This window comes from Camellia sinensis, chromosome 8 (genome assembly GCF_055761805.1).
Source record: "Camellia sinensis isolate YWXY chromosome 8, ASM5576180v1, whole genome shotgun sequence".
NCBI classification, from domain to species: domain Eukaryota; kingdom Viridiplantae; phylum Streptophyta; class Magnoliopsida; order Ericales; family Theaceae; genus Camellia; species Camellia sinensis.
The window spans coordinates 110065667-110087627 of record NC_138968.1 but is presented as its reverse complement, the minus strand read 5'-3'; the positions used below and the strand labels follow the sequence as shown (position 1 = coordinate 110087627).

Here is a 21961-nt window from a genome sequence, read left to right as displayed (position 1 = left end):
ACTCCCTCTTGTTTTCTTCCTAAACTTTTCCAGCATTTGGCTATTTTTCTCACTTCTATGCCCTATTTTTCTCACTTCTATGCCTTTTCTCTCTCAATGACAACAATCACAAACTCTTTCCTCATCTCTATTCCATGTTCTTTTAATGTCTTTAATGCACTATTTCTCCCACTTTCATGCTTTTTTTAGCTTTCAATGACAACATTCACAAAACTCTTTCCCCATCTCTTTTCCATGTTCTTTCAATATAGGTACACCAATGTCTTTCCCCATCTCTTTTCCATGTTCTTTCAAGATAGGTACACCAATGTCTAAATAAATATATTTTTAAATTTTTTTCAAAAAAGTATATAATTGATAGAAAGGTGATATGATCCAAATAAATAAAAAGATGTGCTAAAATAGTGTACTCCAAACAACCCTAGAGTGACAATATAAGTTGCATGTACTAATATTTATAAAAAAAATTTTTTACCTAATTTAGTCACAAAATATATATATATATATATATACATATATATTTAAATATATCAAGAAAATCACGTGTTCATGTGCATATGTTATAGTTTGTTCATCATCTCCTTATTATTAAAATCATATATTCATTTAATCCTGTACTGTTGGTTGAACACATAGTCAACTTAAAATTCTTAGAAGACAAAATAATTACTCCAAAAATAATCACAATCAGTTTCAAATTCAACAAATGAAATACAAATTGCTAAAAATAAAGGACAATTTGTTACAAGAGATCAAATTAAGAAAAAGGGCAAACTACAGAGAGTGTCAATCGAATTAAGTTTTGATTTTTTTTTTTTTTCTTCGTCATTTTGTCTGTGCAAAAAAATGAGGAGCAGGATACCATTTTTCATCGAGAAAAAACTTGACAGACTTTATTAAACTCAAAAGACAAAATTAAAGGGTAAATTATTAGAATTGAAATTACATGAAAAAAAATGACATAAGAGTAAACTATAAGTACTAATCTGCTGATATAATTTGTTCATATTTTTATTATTCTAAGAAAATAGAAAACCCTGTAATTATACTAATACAATTTGAGTTTCATTTTACCATTCAAGAAAGCAAGAATATATTGGGTGCAATTGTGATGCAATATATTAATACCAACTCGTGAAAGACTTTAAATGAGGTTGGATTGGGATCGTTTATTAGTTACCACTTCTGGATCAATTTAATTGACCACTGACAACATGTATGATTTAAAGCACAGAACATGACAAGTATAATATATAATTGAGACTATCTTTCATTGGGTACATGTAAGACTGTCGTTTTACAAGCAAGCAAAAGGAGAGAAGACACAAGGGACCATACCATCACTAAAATTAACATTACAAAGCAATGGCACATTGGCACAACCTCTCCATACCTGTCCTCTCATTCATATCTGTGTCTTATATCTGTGTACCTGTATATATGATCAATCTACACTTCCATATTTCTCTCTCCTCCTAATCCATATCTACCCACTGTACAAAAATCCAACACTCACCCTCCCCCGGCCGGCCTAATCCCATTTCCGGCCACCGCCATCTCCGCCTCAGCCGCCTTCGCCTCCTCCCTAAACTTCTTATAAATATCACTCCTATAAAACTTCCTAGTCCTCACCACCAAAACCATGGAAACAAGCGCCCCCAACACGGTCACACCGGTGATTATAATAAAAGCCAGCTTAAAACAATCCACCCCATTGCAATTCAAGTCCTGACCGGGCTTTCGGGTGAGTCCTGATGCCTTCATTTGCTTCTCGGCTTCCCTATCGTACAAATGTCCGGCGACCCTCACGTTGAGTATGTATGACCCAATAGGACTTGCCACGGACCCGAAATTGTACAAGGTTGAGTAGTACTTGAGTCCAAAAACTTCCGATATTATGGCGAAAAGTAAAGGCCACTGTGCCCCGAAGCAGAATCCGATGACGATGGAGGCAACATAGAGACAGTTTGGGACTCCAAAGGCGATTAAGAGGTGGCCGACGCAAGAGAGGAGGAGGATGAGAGTGAGCATAAGAGGTCGAGGGAATTGGTATTTTGTTAAGACGATTTCGGAGGCGAAACCGGCTACGACCCGGCCGAGGTAATTCCATATGCTAACGAGAGAGACGAATGTGCTGATGCTCCGAGTTGGGTATCCGAGAGAAGTTCCGATCTGACCCAGGTTGTCTATGGCGGTTAAAGTCCCTCCGACGCCGCAGATTGTGGCGAAGAAGAGGACCAGCATGTCGATGCTGAACAGGGCTTGGAGGATCGTGTAGTCCTCGCCTCTGTCAGGTGGACGGAACACCGTCCTGAAACACGAAACTTCTTTCTCCACGGCGGCGGACGGCGGGGCTGGAGGTAGAAAAGCTGTTTCTCCGATGGGTTCGTCGGAAATGATATTTAGCTGAGTGATTGAATCCATGGCTTGTTTCTTCTTCTTCGAAATTTCATATTCTTCTTTTATAACTACCGCGATCGGTAACAAGAGAAGAAAGACGACGACAGCTGCGCTCCCACCGTACTCGGCCTGGTTAAAATGGAACTGTTGTTGGACAATGATGATGACCATGAGAAACCCGGCAAGACCGAGCGATATATAGAGAAGATTATAGAACACTTTGAGCTCATTGGGGTGTCGAACCACTTTCATGATCCGAATTGTTCTCAAAAACAGAAATGAAATCGCCGCGGGAAACCAACCGATGAAAAGAATCAAAGATTTAGAATCATTTTTATAAATAGCATGATAAAGCTGTGTAATAATCGCTCCACTGAGGCCCACAAACCCTTTTAGAAGTCCCAACACGACACCGCGGCTCTCGGGGAAGTTCTTGACGCATGTGACGAGAGCTCCGGTGTTGGCAAAGGATTGGGAATTAGCCCCAACACAAATGTAGAGACACATTTTCCAGACTTGGGGGGTGGAGACCTTTTTTGTGACGGCGAGCCAGATCATGAAGTAGCCGAAGAAGTTGAGGAGAGCGCCCATGGAGAGGACGACCCACGGAGGGGTCACCTCGTTGATGAGGCCCGACAGGACTCCCACGTTCCCACCGAGGTCTTTGAAGAAGCTGAGGAGGTTGAGGGTGGTTTGGTCGTATCCCAGGGAGGTTTTTATGACGTTCGAGTAGAGTCCGAACATGTAGGTGGCTCCGGCGGCTGACATGATGAGGAATGAGGCAAATACCATGAACCATCGACCTGCCAGTACTTGCAGGGCTAGGTTGTTTGTGGTGGCGCAACCACCGTCACTGCCGGAAAACACCATGCCTTTGTGTTTGTGTTTGTGTTTTGTGTGTGAATGATTTGAGAGTGTAGAATAATTGTGTTGGGAATTTGTTTATGGGTAATGTGGGGGCGTTTTGTGTTGAATATATACACAATTTTGTAGGGGAGACTAGGACACGAACTTCATAGTTGACTTGGAAGTGGATTCTTGGATTGTTAAGTGAACAAGATTGATATGCTTTCATTATTCAAAACAATAATATTACAAATTATGAAAAAAAAATCATGAAATGTTTTATAAAAAAATTTCATCTTTTAATTAATGTATTGTATTTGTAATTCAAGAGTGGAAAATCTTTCAAAACCATTTTCATAATTTCTAACATTATTCAAAAAAAGAGAAGAAGAAAAAATGAAATGAGTCATGAAAGTAAAATGATTTATAATGAAAAAGTTACCTCCTAATCTATACAAAATGAGTTATATAGCGTGTTGGAACAATACATTTTATTTTTAAAAAATCAACTCATTTGGTTTTTTTTTTTTTTAATGATTAGAAAAAATATAAGAAAGAATTATGTTAAATATTCTAATAGACGATCACACATAATTGAGTTTCAAAAGTGAATCTAACTTTTATATTAAAAAAAAAAAAAAAAACTACTTACAAAATCAATTCCCAACCAAACTCTTAAAATTGGCAAAATGTGACTACCCCTAAAATAAATGTGATCAATAAATATATGTACTGTTATGCGTTGCAATTGACATTCTATATTACTATTTAATAAATACTCTGTAACTATTTTACGAGTGCCTCAAAATATTTAAAGAAAAATGTTAGGGATCATGGAAAATTTTTTATGAAAATAATCATGAAAAATTTATAATTTTTAAATTATTCTCATTAATATATGATACTTTATTTTAAATATAATTTAAAAATCACAAATTTATCACGATCATTTTTATAAAAAACTTTTCAAAACACTTAACATTAGTGAGGTTTAAATGGACAGATCTCACCACCTGATGTGGTCATGCGATATGATGAGGCATTGCATTTATTACATTGCCATGTTGGACGGAAATTGTTTCAGTTCTCGTACGTTAAGGGTGCTTTTAATAGTATTTTTTTTTTAATAGGAGGGAGATTCAGTCAAGCTCGAATTATTCTTTAATAGGAACGAGATTTACATCAAGTTAAAATTTGAATTTGATAATTTAAATTGTTCGTTTTATAAATTTTTTTTATATACATTATTCTAAAAAAGCTAGGTCGATCCCCACGAGTTTTAACATGACAGATAAGCTTAGATTTTGAATTTGAGAAAAGCCTCCTAAACTTGTAATTTTTGTCTTCTAATTATCAATTTTTATTTTGGTTTGGTTTCTCTGAAATTATCATCTGAACTTGAGAGAGCATTTAGACTTGGTAGCTCATTTTAGAACCGATTTTGATGATCTAAACTATTCATATTTTAAGATTTACTGAATAGAATATTCATGTAAAAAATCAAAATGATTGAATGTCAATAATTGTTCAAACTATTCATATTTGTTTTTAAAAAGATGGAAGACAATTATAATTTTAAAAATAGCGATTTATTTTTTTAATACAAAAATGATTCCAGTATATAGATACCAATGTTCTATCATTTTGATTTTTTTTATGAATATTCTACTTAAGAAATCCTAAATGTTGAACGTTTCGGATAATCAAAATTGGTTAAAAAATAGTTCTACAAATCTCAAACATTATGAGATAGTTAACTTAAAAGAAACCAAATCTTTTTAATTTTAGAAAAGTTGCATCAAGCAAACCCTAACTTTGATATGAATAGGGATATATGCACCCAAAAAGTATCCCAAAAAATTTATCCCAAAAATAAAGTGTGTGATACATATTAAACTTGATATTGTGCAAGTTATTTCATAAATATGATCCGCACATTTTATTGTGTTATATTTGGTATCCATGTTACATTCCACCAATATGGCACCTAATCTACTTTTAATGACGTGGAAGGGGGGGAGGGGGAATAGAGAGATGGAGAGAAGAATGTGAGTCTACACCTTCACGTGGTTCATTCTATGTCATTAGAGATAGATTGGTGATACCAAATTTGTACTCCCAAGCATTTTTCTTTTTCTCGTGAAGGATTTGACTTCTTTCAAGTTTGTGATCTCAATTTGAGAGAGAGTTTGGACTTAGCAGACTCATTTTGGGACTAATTTCGGTAATTCAAACCGTTCATTTTTTAAGATTCAGTAAATAAAATATCCATGCAAAAAATCAAAATGACTGGATATCAATAACTATATATTTGAATCAAATTTGTATTACAAAAAATTGATGGCTATTCTTGAAATTATATTTATCGTCCATTTTTTTTATTTAAAAAAAATATGATTTAAACATATGACTATCAATGCCCAATCATTTTATTTTTTGAGAGTTTAAAAAAATAAATAATTCAGATTATTGAAATTGGTCTCAAAATGGGCTTACCAAGCCCAAACGTTCTCTCAAGTTAATATGACAATTTGATTTGATCCTAAAACAAATTAAGATTTTAGAGATAAAAATTTAGGAACAAAATCACTTCTTAAAAACAAAATATTTTTGTCACCAAAAGTACTATTATTTTATTTTAGTCGACAATGATGAATTACTAACCTTTTAGGACCAAAACTGTTGTCTTAAAAAATAAATCTTTTGGAACCAAGTTATTTTGTCCCTAAAATTGTATTTATTAGTAATATTTTTAAAATTATCCTTAAAAACTCATTTTTTTGACTTTTTAAAATGACTTTTTAACTACTGTATTTGCCGATTCTTAAATATTTTTTATGAATACTTGTCTCTAATTGTAAGCCAAACCCTTTTGTGAATACCTAGAGTTGTTCTTGTATTATCACTGAATTCAAATAATTTGAATCATAGTATATTGTTTTGTGAATGAACTGTTCCCTTTTCATCACTTCTCCAGAGTCAACTGTTAACAATATAATACTAGAATTCTATCTCTATATCCTTATGAAGAACTCACAAAATCATATTGTATTATTACTCACGTTCTACAAGAATTCAAAAAACTATGTTCTGGAGGTGCACATGTGTGTATCTAATGAAACCCCAAATCTCACTCCATTTATTGTTAGCTTCTCAATTTTGGACAAGTTTGACTATTCGACTGTATAATCATACATATACATATCCTTACAACCTCTGTAGTCTCACCTGCTAAAAGGGGCAATTCATTTCTTGACAAGTGATGAGCTAAGGTTTTGGCAACGATTTTTTATTTTATTTTTTAATAATGATAGGTGGTTCGAAAATTCATGACTCGAATGACTTGAAACACTTAAAACGACATCATTTTAAGTGTAAAACGACGTGCTTTTGACACATTCGAACCATTTGAACCATATAAATTGGGGCCACTAAACATTTTTTTTTTTTTTTTTTTTGCCGAAAAGAAATTTTTTTAGAGATAACCAAACAAAATGGAAATTGATGGATTGTTGTCACTCAAGCCATTTTGACTCGAGAGGCTTGGATAATATTTGCTGACATTTGCATATATTATATTTATTTAAAGATACATATTCTAGAACAAACTTAAATTTTTTAAAGAAAACAGTCATTGGTTTAACCACCTAACCTTTAATTTTCAAAAATATGAAAACTTTCTTCCTTTTATTTTGAATGACAAGTAATTTTTTACAGACATAATCAGGTTAGACCATTTATGCAAGATTAACTAAAGATAGGCACCAGGTAAATGATGGAGTTACAGGGAAAGGCAAACAGATGCATTTTTTTTTTATATATATAGATATATATATGTTTTTATTTTTTAACTTTTTTTCCAAGAAACTGATGAATTTTACCAGAGTAATGTACAATCAATAGATGCATTAAACTACAAAACCTTTACTAATAGCAAAAGTCACTATTCCCTCAGCTGCCCTAAACAATTATATAGTAAAAAATTAAAAGATAAAGTATACATATATATGGGTACAGTTGACCTTTCTTCCCCCCCCCCAATGGCATATATAATTGTAATTTGATTAGTTAATAATTAATACATATTTTTTACTCTTCTAGCTTTAGTAATTATATTGCATGGTTTAATGTAGTGGTAGTAGAAGCCTCCCCTCTCTCTCTCTTCCACTTTGTGTGTGTATTACAAGTTAAATTACAATGATGCTGCAGACTCTAGTGGGGGTCGTACCCCAGTGAGATGGTGTGTCTTCACTGGCCGAAACTCAAAAATAAATAAATATATAAATAAAATAATTTTTTTTTTATTCAATCACAGCGCGCCACTTCACTGAGGATCGACCCCCAGCGGGGTCCGAAGCATTTTTGGTTAAATTATGCAAAGTTTCAAGCAAAGCATCATGAATTATACTGTCTTTTCATATTAGTATATATCGGATGTGATTGGCTTGAACAGGTCGGTTTGACCTTACATGCATGCACACATCGCTGGCATTTTATTATTTTGGCAATCAAAATCAATGATATATGAACAACAAATAAGCATAATTCGAAGAGAAAAGTTAAGGATTACGAAAATTTTTTTATAGAAATGATTATAAAAAAATTTATGATTTTTGAATTAACTTGATTAGTATGTGATATTTTATTTTAAGTGTAATTTAAGAGTCACAAAGATTTTATAATTATTTTCGTGAAAATTTTTTCATGATACGTACCATTGTTATAAGTCAAAAAAAAAAACATAGTAGCTTTCAACTTGGAAATAATCAAAGATGAATGGACTAGACAGTAATCAATTAGCGAAAAGCCCTAGTCGACAATTATAAATGGACTAGATGTGCAGCCTCACTTCTTCTTTTCTTTTTCTTTTTTTTTAATTTTATTTTTATAATTGAATATATCTCCTGCCCAGTCCAATTCGATTGGCCCCTAGTTATCTCATATTTTGAACAATAGAGAACTAATTCCTCAAGACCTTGAAATTAATGACTGGACAAATCTCCAATGATTTTTGGGAAGACTCGAATCCGAGACCTTAAATTTTATTATCAAATTTTTATTGCTCAACCATCCTCTTTAGATTATATGCAACCTCACTTTAGTTACTATTTGATAAAATTGAAAATTAAAAATTAAAAATTAAGCACTGAAATGCTAAATTTTTTAATCTAAAAATTTGTTTAATAAAATTTTAAGTGTTGAACTAAAACAAATTATTTGATATGTATAATATTAAATTTAAAATTTTATTTTTTAATTTTATATTATGATAGGGAGTTGGTGGTGGTGATAGTGGTGTGGTAATGTAGCAGTGATGAAAGTGGAGTGGCAGCAGTGATAACAATGGTGGTTGTTTTGGTGATAGAATGATGATGATGATTATGGCAACATTGATAATAGTTATGGAGGGGAAGGTTGTAGTGGTGGTAGTAATGATATTGACCATTGTGGTGGTGAAATGATAATGGTGCTTATGGTAAAATGATAATGGTAATGTAAAGATGATAGCCGTAGAAGGGTTGTAGATGGCGGTGGAGGTAGCAGTGGCAGCAATGATGTTAGTAGTGACGGAGATTGTGACAGTGTGGCTCAAATGGCTCAAAATTGCCAAAACGACGTTGTTTTGCGTCGTTTTACGTTCAAAACGACATTGTTTTGACAGTTTTGAGCCATTTGAGCCACACTTTTTGTGGCCCTCTACCATTGCTCTTAAGGAAAAATGGGTTAGCCTTGTGGGAGTTCTAATATCCCAATCTAAATTTCTTAATTTTTTGATTTAAAAAAAAAACCTTAGCATTTATTGATTTGGTCAGAATCTCCTGATCAGTATTTATTAACTTTTTTCAATTCACATGTCTTTCCACGTACCTGCATTTATTGATTTGGTCAAAATCCTTTTATCAGCATTTAATATCCCCTAATACAAACAATTATAGATACAATCCATGCACCTAATACAAATAATTATAGATACAATCCATGCATAGTTACTGCAGTACCATTTTCAATTTCTCTCATACACTATGGTTAGTAATTAGATTGTTAAATTATTTTTATAAAAAATCTGAAAAAATATAATTTATATATTAAAAAAATCTAAAACAAATATAAATATGTATAATTGTTTCGTGCATAGTACGGGTGATAGATTAGTTTTCATAAATATAAACTGACAATCATTTCACTTTTTTTACGACTCAAGAGGGGACAGGTTCAATGGCCACTTTATTAGTATTATTATTATTATTATTATTAGTATTAGTATTTTTAATCTTGAAAGGAGCAAGGGTGTATTAAATAGCTAATATAATCAATGAATTTTTTTTCTGAAATTGTAATGGGGAGATCGTCCCCTTGCCTTATTTTGGTCCTTCCTCCATGTATATCTTTTCTTTTCTTCTTTTATTTTTAGGGTCGAAATGGTAGGACTACTGTCAAATGAATCCAATATAATAGGAATATAACTTTTGGACAAGTACATGCATGGTGATGCTCTTACTTATTGCCATCGTGCTGATGAAAACTTGAAATACATGCAAAGAATCAGCTTGGTTTTGATATTCTAACGATTTGAATTAATTCAAAGATTTTCTTTGAAGATCCTTGAGAATACTCTCTTCAACAAATGAATGTGTGTTATCTGGATTGGGTTTCTCCAAAGTTCATATCTCGAGTCGAGATAACGTAAGGGGCTCGTCGGGTCCACTATAGATCTCGTGTTGATAATCGAAACTATTTATTTTGTAGAGCCCTCTGTATGTATCATTTGTGAAAAAATTGGATTAATCCGATAATTATAACTTTTTCATTTTGTCACATTTGTCTCTGAAAAAATAGACGACAAATATATTTTTAAAAATAGACTATTTATTTTTTAGAAACAAACACAATAAAATAAAAATGTTATGATTATCGAATCTATCCAAATTTTTTTCACAAATGATATATACATAAGGCCCTACAAAATGAACAACTCGGATCATCAAAACAGAATTTGTAGTGGACTCTACGAGTCTCTCAAGTTCTCTCGATATGAATTTGAGAGAACTCTAACCCTATTTTATATATATATATATATATATATATATGTTTTTAATAATAATATTATTTGTTAGCCCCAATGTTTTCAAATGATAACATAAATTGATTTTGATGATAACAGCCTAAGTGATTATGCTTATGATAAATTATTGTTAAATTTAAAACTTTTTAAGTTTATCTAACCTGCAGGGAGAAATCTATTATACACCCCTCATATCATATGTATTCTTAGTTATACCATTTTTTTTTTTAGTTACGATTAATTTTCTTCTTCAGTTATGACATTATTTTAAAATTTTGGTTATGAATTTTTTTTGTTCGGCTATGACTTTTTATTTTTTTAGTTATGACTCAAAAAGTATGAAGTTATTGCCATACTTTTTTTGGGGAAATTCTATTTTGACATACCTATTTACCTCAATCCACACACTTAATGAAATATTATTTTAATAACAATTATATCCTAAACTAAAATGACCATAATGGATATCCACCAACACCTATAATATTATATCAAAATATTTTCGGTCACGTCTTTTAAAAATAAAAATAAAAAAATCTCAATGTACATCTTTTGAGTTAAAAATAAATAAATAAATAAATAACTAAACCCTAGTTTCTTCATTATTTGTCACTTCTTCCATTGTTTCTCACTTTGCTTGTTACACACTCTATACTCCTTTATTGCTTGCAAAGCAATACTCTCATAACAATTCTAATATTGTTTTATTCTTTAGGTTTATACTCTATTTTTTATATCGTTTTCTCATTAGTTCCACAATTATTCTTCATTTTGTTATGAAAGAGTTACAAACCAATAGAAGCTCAAAATCAAGTAAAAATATGTCTGGTGACAACAAAAGCAGTAATGAAAGGATTAGTTTTTTCGTGCAGAAGTTTTTTTTTTTTTTTTTTCTACGATTAATTCGAAGAACCAATGCCAAAATATTCTATTTTATTCGGAACTATAGTGTCGAACAAATCAATTTATTTCGAAAACCGAGTGTTGAATTAAAAAATGAATTTCAAAAAACCAGTGTGAAATGGTACCAAATGCGACAACGAAATCGAAACAAAGTAATAGTTACCTTCAATAGATTTCGGAACTGGAGTGTCAAATGGAAGAGGAGGGTCTTCAATGGAGTTAGTGTCAATGAAAATTCTTCAATGGAGGGTCTTAGGTCTTCAGTTTCTTCAATGGAGTTTCCTTCACTGTCTTCACTGTGAACCGAAACAGGACAGATCATTGTTCTTCAATTTTGAATAGGTGTGTGGAAAGAGGGTTAAGGTGGTATGTGTACAAGATATAAGTTGAGGATATGATTGGAATAATTGGTGTGTGAAATGAGAACAAAAATTAATAATCAAATTATTAAGTGTATGCACTAAGAAAAGATGTGCACTAAGATAATTAGATGCGTGGAAATAAAATTTTTCTATTTTTTTTCCTTGTAGTTATAACTAGACAAATATTCTTGATTCGAGTCAACTCATGAAAAAGAGGGGGAAGCTCAAAGTATATTGTACTATACACAATCGAATTAGAAATGAATGTGCCAACTCAAATCTAAAATGAGCCAGTTCAGAGCTTACTGGATTGCAAGAGAAAATTTTCCGAATTTTCAAAGTCAGCTCAACACAGAGAGTCAGCTCAAAGTATTCTGCAAAGTAGATTGTTCAAACATAAATTAGATATGAAGCGTTTGAATTCAAAATATATTGAAGGATTTGAAATGAAGATTTTGATTGGATTTGATACACAAGAAAAATTTACTCTACAAGGAAAGATTGTAGAATTAAAGGGATTTATTTAGAACATTTCCAAAACAAATTGCAATGTGCTGATATTCAAGGAATAAAGCTTAAAAACAGAACTTGAATTTGAAGATTCCGCTGGTCTGCTATTTTAAGTTGAAAATATGCATGAAGACGGAAAGCATGGACTATGGAATTAATTGAAGACTACAAAAATTCAAATTTCAAATTGTTCTCATAGAGAGAGGTTCAAATATAGAAGATACAGTAAAAGGAAGTGATTTGGGAATTCCTTATTCAAAGGAAATCCACTCTAACAGTTATATTTTTTAAACTCCAACAGTCATATTTTTTAAGTTATAAAAGGAGCATTCTAACCTTGGTTGAAAGACACAACAAAAACAGAAGAATCAATATACATTAGTGATATTCAAAAAAAAAATTCTATGTCATACTGAGAAAACTCTCTACTGTGTTCTTTATTGGGATATATACTTTTGAATGAGATTTTGTTGAGTTGGACTTTCATTGTAAAAGGGTCTGCGAGAGTGATTTTTTTGTGAATGGTTTTTTTTTTTTTTTTTTTTGGGGGGGGGGGGGGGAACTTGGGATAGGTGTGATTAGGCACCAAATTCAAAATTAGCTGTGATTTTTTGAAATAAAATCATATGGGTTAGATATGACTAGGCACAGATTTCAAAACTAGTCAACTTGAGTGATCGAAGTTGATCGCTTGTTGTAAATGTTCACAAGTACTTGTGAAGTTAGGGGTTGTATCGCTATTTGAAGATAGTTAAGAAATTCCCAAAGAGGATACTTAGAGAGTGGATGTAGGCTTGGGTTGAGCTAAACCACTATAAATTGTGGTGTTGCTATCTCCTTCTTTCTCTTATCTTTGCTTATATTTTTTGTGATTGTTTTCATTGCTTATTCATCAATTATAGTTTGATTGTTTTAGTTTCATATCTCTGTTTTAATTTTGAGTTAGCTCAAATTGTGTTAGTTTTCATCATTGCTTAAATATTTTCAAAAAGGGTTTGACTTCTTTCAAATTGTCATCTCAACTTCAGAGATCGTTTGGGCACTTGGTAAATCCATTTTAAAATTGATTTTTATTTTAAAAAAATAAACGGCAAATATAATTTCAAAAATAATTATTCATTCTTTATAATACAAAATTGATTCAAACATATAGTTACCGATATTCGATCATTTTGATTTTTTGCATAAATATTCTACTCAACGAGTCTTAAAAAATGAACGGTTCGGATAATCAAAACAGGACATGTGATGGGCTCAACAAATCTCTCAAATTCTCTCATGTTGAGATATGAATATGAGAGAAATCTAATCTGGAAAATTCTATTTGTACACACTTTTTCGTCTCTATGTACATACTTAATGAAAAAAAATTAATGACAATTCACAATAACCATAATGGACATCAACACATATTACAAATTGTAAGAGGAGCTAATTTGAGTCCGCTAAATTAAGTAGGCCCAATAGCCCAAGATTGGTGGGCCCGAATTTATCGCAAGTCCAAGATTGGTGGGCCCAGATTAATCACCATCAAATAGGCCGAATCGCTCTAAGCCTCAAAAGGGTTCGAATCTACGAACTTAGAGACTTACACGGGCTCGGACTCGAAAGGGTTTGGATCCACGAACCCAGAAATCTGAAGCACCTTGCTTCGAACGGATTCAAACGCAATCTAGAAGCCGCTCCATTAATGAGTCCCAGAACACTTGCAGGCTTGGAGCTTTTCAGGATCTACGTACCAGAACCATGGGCGTAATGGAGTTCGAACAAAAGGCCCGATCCTGAGGACAGTGAGTGGAGATAAATTCACTCTTCGGTTAAACTAACCTATACCCGAGTCAAGGTGGCACGACTCCGGGGGGCCCATGAGACTCGACAATATTCTACGGCAGGACGCCATCTGGGACTACCTCTGACCCTTTGGGTTGATTGGGGATCATTGGTTAGGTGTGGCTAAGAAGAAGGGTTCACCGAGAGGTTGATCTCCTCTTCGGGGTTTTCTTCATCCTCGGAGAGGTCACCTCCTCGGACAAGGTGGTTAGAGAGAATACTCCCCATGTGCCTTGCACATGGGCTCCATCCTACATCATGAGGTGCCTATAAATAATACCCACCCATAGCTTTACAAGGGATGGATTTTGGCGAGTTAACTCTTGGGAAAGAACTAATTTCTCTTCTCCATTATCAACCTTGAGAGTGAAAGTGAGAGATCTATGGGGGAGCCTTGCCATTATTCTCTCTCTAGTCACTTTGCCTTCTTCTTCACCCAATCTCTTATCCCTATCATCTCCTTTACTCTTATGTTCTTAAGTTGAGACTATTGAAGAATCTAAGCCTCTCATCATCTTCTAGAGAATTCGAAGTTGTTCTTCAAGGATCTTCGAAGATCTTTGAATTTTCTAACGATGTTCTTACACCCTCTCTTACATTTGGCGACTTTGTTGGGAAAGACGGATTGGTTAATGGTCTCAACAAAATCTGGAACCACACAACTCCAACAAAGATGGCAGGAGAAGATGAAGTTCACCAACAAGGATCCTCTAATGGTGGTGATGACAAGACCATGGTTCCAGATCAACCACTTTTGCTCGAAGCCATTCAAGGACTTCAAAATACTCAGCAGGAGATTCTTACCACTCTTCAAAATCTCACTCACACCATGTTGGTGATGAGTTCTAATTTTGCACCGGCGCCAAACAGAAATCAAACTGGTGGTGGAGCTATTCCCGTCGAAGTGCAAAATCAAATCCAATGAGAAGTAGGCCCCAATCAGCCTATGGCTTATGGCAACATGGCCACAGTAACACATGCTCAAACCGCAGTAGACGGCAGCAGTTTGCCCACACTCAAGCTCCATGGCGTGCCAAGCCAAGATCCAATGGTGACTAGGGGAGGTTCTGGTGTAATGAATGGCGCTCCGGCGACTGTTGGTGTCCAGGAAAATATAAGGAGCATGATGGCGCAAAAGGGAGCTCTGCCAGTACCTAATCTTGTTACGCCACCAGTAAATGTTGCTCAAGTACCAAGCGGACCTCCTTTGGTGCCGACAACAAATTTGCAAGCACAACCCAGTATAGCGGCACCGTGCAGTGGACTTTACGGGCCTCAATTCAATGTCCCATCACCAACTGGCTTGTCCATAGGCGCTGATTGTCAGTATCGTCAAATGTCCTCACCAATGATGAATTTGCAGCACCAGAATAGCCAAGTCACCCCTAGCTTAGTCTTCAGGTCCATAAGCCAAGTTCTGGGAATACCACCATCAAACTCGCTCCCTCAACAGTTTCTCACTCTCGCCGATGTACAAGCCATGTTCGATCTCAAATGGGGCAAGAGGCCCTTACCCTCTTTGCCTGATCCGAATGTCAAGCCGCCTTACCCCATTGAGAGGCTGAACTATCCATACCCTGAGGGGTATACAGTGCCGAAGTTCATCAAGTTCGATGGCAAACAAGGAAATGCTCGAGAACATGTTGTGCGATTCATCGAGACTCTGGGTATTCATGGTTCAAACCACGTCCTCCGGCTGAGAGAATTCTCTAAGTCCCTCACCAACCGAGCATATAGTTGGTATGTTAATTTGGCCCCAAACTCTGTCCGAAGTTGGGAGGAAATGGTTAACAAATTCCACTCTAAGTTCTTTCAAGTGGCGGAGAAGGTGACCACACTTACATTGTGTTAAGAAAAGCAGCAGGAAAGTGAAGACATCCTTAACTACGTCAAAAAGTTTCAAGATAAGGCCGTGGATTTCCATGAAGCAGTAGAGGAGAGTTATCTGGTTCAAATCTGTCTAGAAGGGGCATTGAGCAGGTACAAAATGTTTCTAGTTAATCACAAGCTACCCACCTTTTCGGCATTAATAGAAACATCTCGGAACATTAGCATTCCTCAGGCTCAGGAGTCCGGATTTAAGGCTAGTTACAAGGCTAGCTTCAAATCGTCTCGTGGACTTATTGTTGTTGTTGCCTCTGTTCCAGATACCCGAAAGTCACAAGGAGAAGGTCATAGAGGCCAGAAGAGAAAACAATATAATGGTGAAAAGGGGAATGTTTCTTATCCATGTGGAATCGAGGAGGTGAAAGCTCTAGTTAAGGAATGGGTGGCCGACGGAGAGCTAAAATTGCTTTATGTTGAAGAAATGCCATCAAAAAAGGACCGCGAGAGCCCTGAATTTTGTGTCTACCATCGTACATTGAAACATCCGACAGAGAAATGTTCGACTCTCAGGAAAATCTTCAGAGATAAAGTCGAGACAGACGAATTAAGGTTCAAAAAGCAAAGGACTCAAGACATCCGAGAACAACCATATCCTCAGCACCGAGACAAGGGCAAGAATGTTGCTATGATAGCTTATGAAGGCCCGATGATTGAGGCTATTGCCAATCTCGATGACGATGATTGTTATCTAGACGACATCCTCGAGCCCGAGGGTAAGCAAGTCTACTATGGAAGTGCTCTCGATCCAGAGGGCAGAACCTTTATGACTCATGTGGAAGATCCCTTTCATCCAGAAGGAGGAGAAGAGTACTACGGAAAAGGAGGACACCATGTTTATGTGGCATCTTATTTTGAAGAGACCGAGAAGATGGTTAACTACGAGCCTCCAATAGTGGAAAAAGATCCGGATCACTATGCCAAAACCCTGCAAGACTGTGTAAAGTTCAAGCAATTCTCCGACCAACTTGGACTTTCCAGGGAGGCAAGAACAGAAATCACCAAGTCCATCATTAATATAGCCGAGGCACACCATGAGGAATGCATGTCGACTGAGGGATCTATCCCGAGGAAGGCAAAAGAGCAATCTAGTGCCATTACTTTCTCCGAGGCTGATCGAAAGTATCCCTTTTCTCACAATCGCCCGATTTATGTGACTGTTTTTATTAACGGGGTTGAGTTCAAAAGGGCCTTTCTGGACAGCGGAGCCTCTATCAACATTATGACTCGCGTTACTCTAGAGAAGGCTAGAATCTCTGAAGAGCGCATCATGAAGCAGTTGATAGTCATCACTGGCTTCGGTGGAGAAAGGAGAGTTACGATCAGATGCGTAATAGTTGAATTAGCCGTCGGAGAGATTCATTCGACCACCAAGTTCCATATTATCGATTTCGAGGCAAACTATCACATCATCCTAGGGAGAACCTGGATGCATAGATATGGGGTTGTACCATCGAGTTATCATCAATGTGTTAAGGCTAAATGGGGAAAGAAGATGGTGACAATTCAGGCTATAGAAAGGCCTTTTGAGACCCATGAAGCTCATTACTCTGATGCCATCTACTTCACCGAACTGGATGTCGAAAAGTTCCCACCACCTTTAAGCCTCGAGGGGTCAAAATTCCTCATTGGGAGGATATCAAAGATGACAAGGAGCCAAGGGCAGAATCAAGTAAACGGGTGATCTCTAGACCAGAAAGTCCGTCTATTCCTCGGAAGGTGATGAAAGTTCGAGAAAGGGACAAGATGGTGTACTATTTATGAAGGTACGGGGAGTCGATTTCTTCAGCCACCGACTCCGAGTCAAAAGAAGAGCCTCCTGACAATGACATAGTGATAAAGCCTGAAGTGGCTCCAGAATGCATGCAAGATGGGCCGAAGCCTCAGCCCGAACAACTTATTAAAATAGATCTGAGTGATGGGCAAGATGTTCCAAGGCCGATATTCATAAGTTCGAGCCTTAGCCCAGAGAAGCAGGAATAGTTGTTAAAGTTGATAAGCCGGTATTCAGATGTGTTTGCTTGGTCATATAAGGAAATGCCCAGACTAGATCCTGACCTAGTCTCCCATTATCTTGATGTGTTCCCAAACTCCAAGCCAATTAAGCAAGCTGCTCGAAAATATCATCCGGATCTCGAAGAGAAGATTAAGGAGGAGATTGAAAAACTTCAACAAGCAAGTTTCATCCGGCCAATACAGTACCCCACGTGGATGGCAAACATAGTGCCAGTAAAGAAGAAGAATGGTCAAATCAGAGTATGTGTAGACTTTCGAGATTTGAACAAATCTTTCCCGAATGATGAATTCCCTCTACCTCACATCGATACCCTTGTGGATGCCACCTCGAGACACCAGATGTTCTCATTCATGGATGGATTCAACGGATACAATCAGATTAAGATGGCTGAAGAGGACACAGAAAAGACTGTTTTTAGAACACCTCTCGGAAACTTTTTCTATACAGTCATGCCTTTCGGACTCAAGAATGCCGGAGCAACTTACCAAAGGGCTATGACTGCAATCTTTCATGACATGATCCATCATGAGGTGGAAGATTATGTTGATAATCTAGTGGTGAAATCTAAGAAAGAAGAGGACCATCTCCGAGACCTTGAGAAGGTATTCAAGAGGTGCCAAAAATTTAAAATGAGGATGAATCCTCTCAAATGTGCTTTTGGGGTGACGGCCGGGAAGTTTCTCGGGTTTCTTGTACATAGGCATGGTATCGAGGAAGATGAAGACAAGGCCAAGTCTATCAAAGCAATGCCTCCCCCACATTCTCAGAAGGAGTTAAAGAAGTTCCTTGGGAAGGTGTCTTATATTCAAAGGTTTATCCCAGCACTTGCAGAGATCTCTGCCCCTTTCGGCTCATTGTTAAAAGGAGACGCCAAGTTCGAGTGGAACCAAGACCATCAAAAGGCCTTCTAGAGAATCAAGGCAGCCTTAACCTCGCCTCAAACAATGATAGCCCCGCAGCCTAGGGTCCCTCTAATGTTATACCTAACCTCAACCCCCAAGTCCATAGGGGCATTATTGGTCCAAGATGTAGATGGAGCAGAACGCCCGATGTATTACATCAGGAGGAAGATTCGAGGAGTAGACGTCTGATATACTCCAGTAGAGAGACATTGTTTAGCTTTGGTATTCACCGCCCAAAAGCTCAGACATTACTTCTTAGCACATCAGATTCAGATTGTTACTAAAAGTGATCCAATTTGATACCTCCTCAGCAAGCCTGCTTTAACCGGGAAGGTGACAAGATGGTTGTTAGCACTGGGTGAATTCGAAATCACATGTGTAGCTCCCAAGGCAATCAAAAGCCAAGCCTTAGCCGATATCCTTGCCCAATTTCCAAGTGGTGACTATGAACCAGTGAATGAAGAATTAAGAGGAGAAATGCATGCAGCTATGGCTTCTGAGGAAAGTTTCTGGACATTGATCTTTGACGGAGTAGCAGTTGGAGGGAAAGGGGGAACTGGGATAGTCCTTACAAGCAAAAGTGGGAAAAGATTATATTTGTCTTATAAACTGGATTTCCATTGTTCGAATAATGAAGCCGAGTATGAGGCTCTTATTTTAGGCTTGATAGCAGCTGAGAAGCACAGTATTAAGAAGATTCGGATTCGGGGGGACTCAAAGCTAATAGTGAAGCAAGTTTCAGGACAGTTCGTCTTAAAGGAGCCTGCCTTGGCCACATATCGAACAACAGTCTAGAGGCTTCTTGACAAATTTCAAGAGGTCGAAATAGAGCATGTGCCTCGCTCCGACAATAAGTTTTCAGATGCCCTCGCAACATTAGGGACAAGAGTTGATATTCCAGAGGAGGAGGCGACAATTATTATCAAGAAGAGAACAGAGCCTTCAATAATACCCGAAGACAAAGACCTTCCGGAGAGGAGAAGTCCTCGAACAACTCAGAAGCAAAGTTGGAAAATTGACTATAGCCAAGCTTACCCAATTCATAATTATTCAAGGTGAACTTTACTTCTGATGAGGTACCGGATTCCTAGCCCAGTGTGTTGGCCAACAAAAAGCAAGCTTCCGACTACAACAGATCCATGAAAAGTCCTGCGAGGATGGGGATATTAGTCTGTATAGAAGGATCCAAAGACAGGGCCATTATTGGCCCGAGATGGAGAAGGCCTCGAATCAACTACAGAGAGAATGCCCCAAGTGTCAGTCATACATTCGGGAGAATGAGGGTTGCTTTGAGATTGATACCCCTGACTGGAGACAAGTCTACATTGACTATCTCAAAGAGAGAACACTACCTGAGAGCTCGAGGAACATAGCACACCTCAAGAGGAGAGCGAGGCAGTACTTTTTTGATCAAAACAAGCTCCCCTGAGGTGTCTCTCCAAGGAGGAGTCGGATCTAATCCTCGGAAAAGCCCATGAAATTGAGCATCAAGGAGGGGCTTGACTGTTCGAGCAACTTATACACCTTGGGTATTACTGGCCGACCGTGGAGTCAGCTACGTCCCACCACGTGATGAGGTGCCAGACTTGTCAGAAACACGAAAATTTGATCCATGCTCCAATCGTAGACTTGCATGCCATCCAAACGCCATGGCCGTTCCATACCTGGGCTTTTGATCTGATAGGGCCCATTTCCACACCTTCAAAGGGGTACAAGTGGATTCTCGCAGCTACAGAATTAAACACGAAGTGGGTCGAAGCAATCCCTCTGAAAAACGCTACGGGCCCACGGTCGCGAACTTCATCAAGGAAAACATCATTTGCCGGTTTGGAGTACCAAACACCATCCTCTCGGGCAATGGCACTCCCTTCGTAAACAAATATGTGAAGAGCCTCCTAGAGACTTACCAAGTGAAGCATCACAAATCCACACCCTACTATCCAAAAAGGAACGGACAAGCGGAGGCCACAAACAAGACACTGATAAGGATTCTGAGCAAGATGATGGAGGAATTTGGAGGGACTGGGTCCGAACAGTTGATAGTAGCCCTATGGGCGTATCGCATTTCAAAGAGAAATCCAACTCAAGCAACTCTTTACTCCCTTATGTATGGGTCCGAGGCAATGTTACCTATAGAGTTGGAAACACCATCTGCTCAAATGGCTCTCGCCTCGGGGATGCTATTGGAGCCTTGAACCACCAAACTGGAAGCATTAGAAGAAAAGCATGACAGAGCTGTAAAAGTCATGGAAAGGTATCATGAGTCCATCGCCCGAGCCTATAACCAGACTGTGATACCAAGAAAGTTTGAAAAAGGTGATCTAGTATGGAAGAGTGTAGACCCAATCATGCGAGGACAACCCTTGCCTAAGTTTTCTCCAAAATGGGAAGGGCCCTACAGGGTGGTTCAGGCGAGCTCAAGCGGGTACTACAAGCTTGTAAGGGTTGAAGATGGCTTCCGAACTGGCCTGCTCAATGCAAAGTTTATCAAGCGTTACTACCCGTAGTTGGACTCATCTACGTTGAATTCATTTTCATTTTCTTACTTTGTCTAAAAAGTTGTATTTCCCTTACGTTATGAAGAAGCTGGTTTTCTTTACGGAGTATGTTTATCCCATCACTTGCAGTGAATATATTATACTTTTGTCAAGAAGTTGAAAAATTAATGAGAATATTTTAGCTTTTGTAAACTTGTGCATATAATTCTTCTCTCCATTGTATCATTCGAAATAGATATTTTATCAAGTAGAATGAGAAAACAATACGAAAATATCCAAACAGCAAAGATTTTGACATTTCATTGCATTGTCCTAGATAAAACATTTTTATCGAAAGGGGCAAGAAAGAAGCTGCCCGTCACATCTACATCCGGAGGACAAACAGCAGAATGTGCCTCTAAAGTCTCCAAGGCCCAAGCATAGGCTGACTCAAGTTCACGAAGAGTTGCCTTTGTCTCATCTATAGAGGTCCGATAAGAGGCAAGCACAGACAAAATTTCCTCACGATGACTGGCGTTCGAAGCTACATCCAGGCGCTTCCGAAGCCATGATAAATCCACTTGATGACACTCTATGTCAGAGATCCCCTGATACGCTGTCTTGACTACTTTCCCATTAAGGTCACACAGCCGTTGCCTATCCAAGCTATATAAGATAGTGGCGAAAGACTCAAGAAGAGCAGTCTGAATGAGTGGACATTGGCAAGCAAATAAAGCAAAGATCTCCGGGTAACTCGAATGCACAAG

The 21961-nt window shown here is 36.9% G+C and overlaps 1 protein-coding gene across 1 annotated transcript; it reads right to left on the bottom strand.

Annotated features, from left to right (window-relative positions):
* Positions 1–1238: 1238 nt before the first annotated feature.
* Positions 1239–3530, bottom strand: LOC114319870 (protein NUCLEAR FUSION DEFECTIVE 4). Its single transcript, XM_028266931.2, has one exon. The coding sequence runs from the start codon at positions 3268–3270 to the stop codon at positions 1513–1515; it is 1758 nt and encodes a 585-aa protein (XP_028122732.2). The 5' UTR covers positions 3271–3530; the 3' UTR covers positions 1239–1512.
* Positions 3531–21961: the final 18431 nt, after the last annotated feature.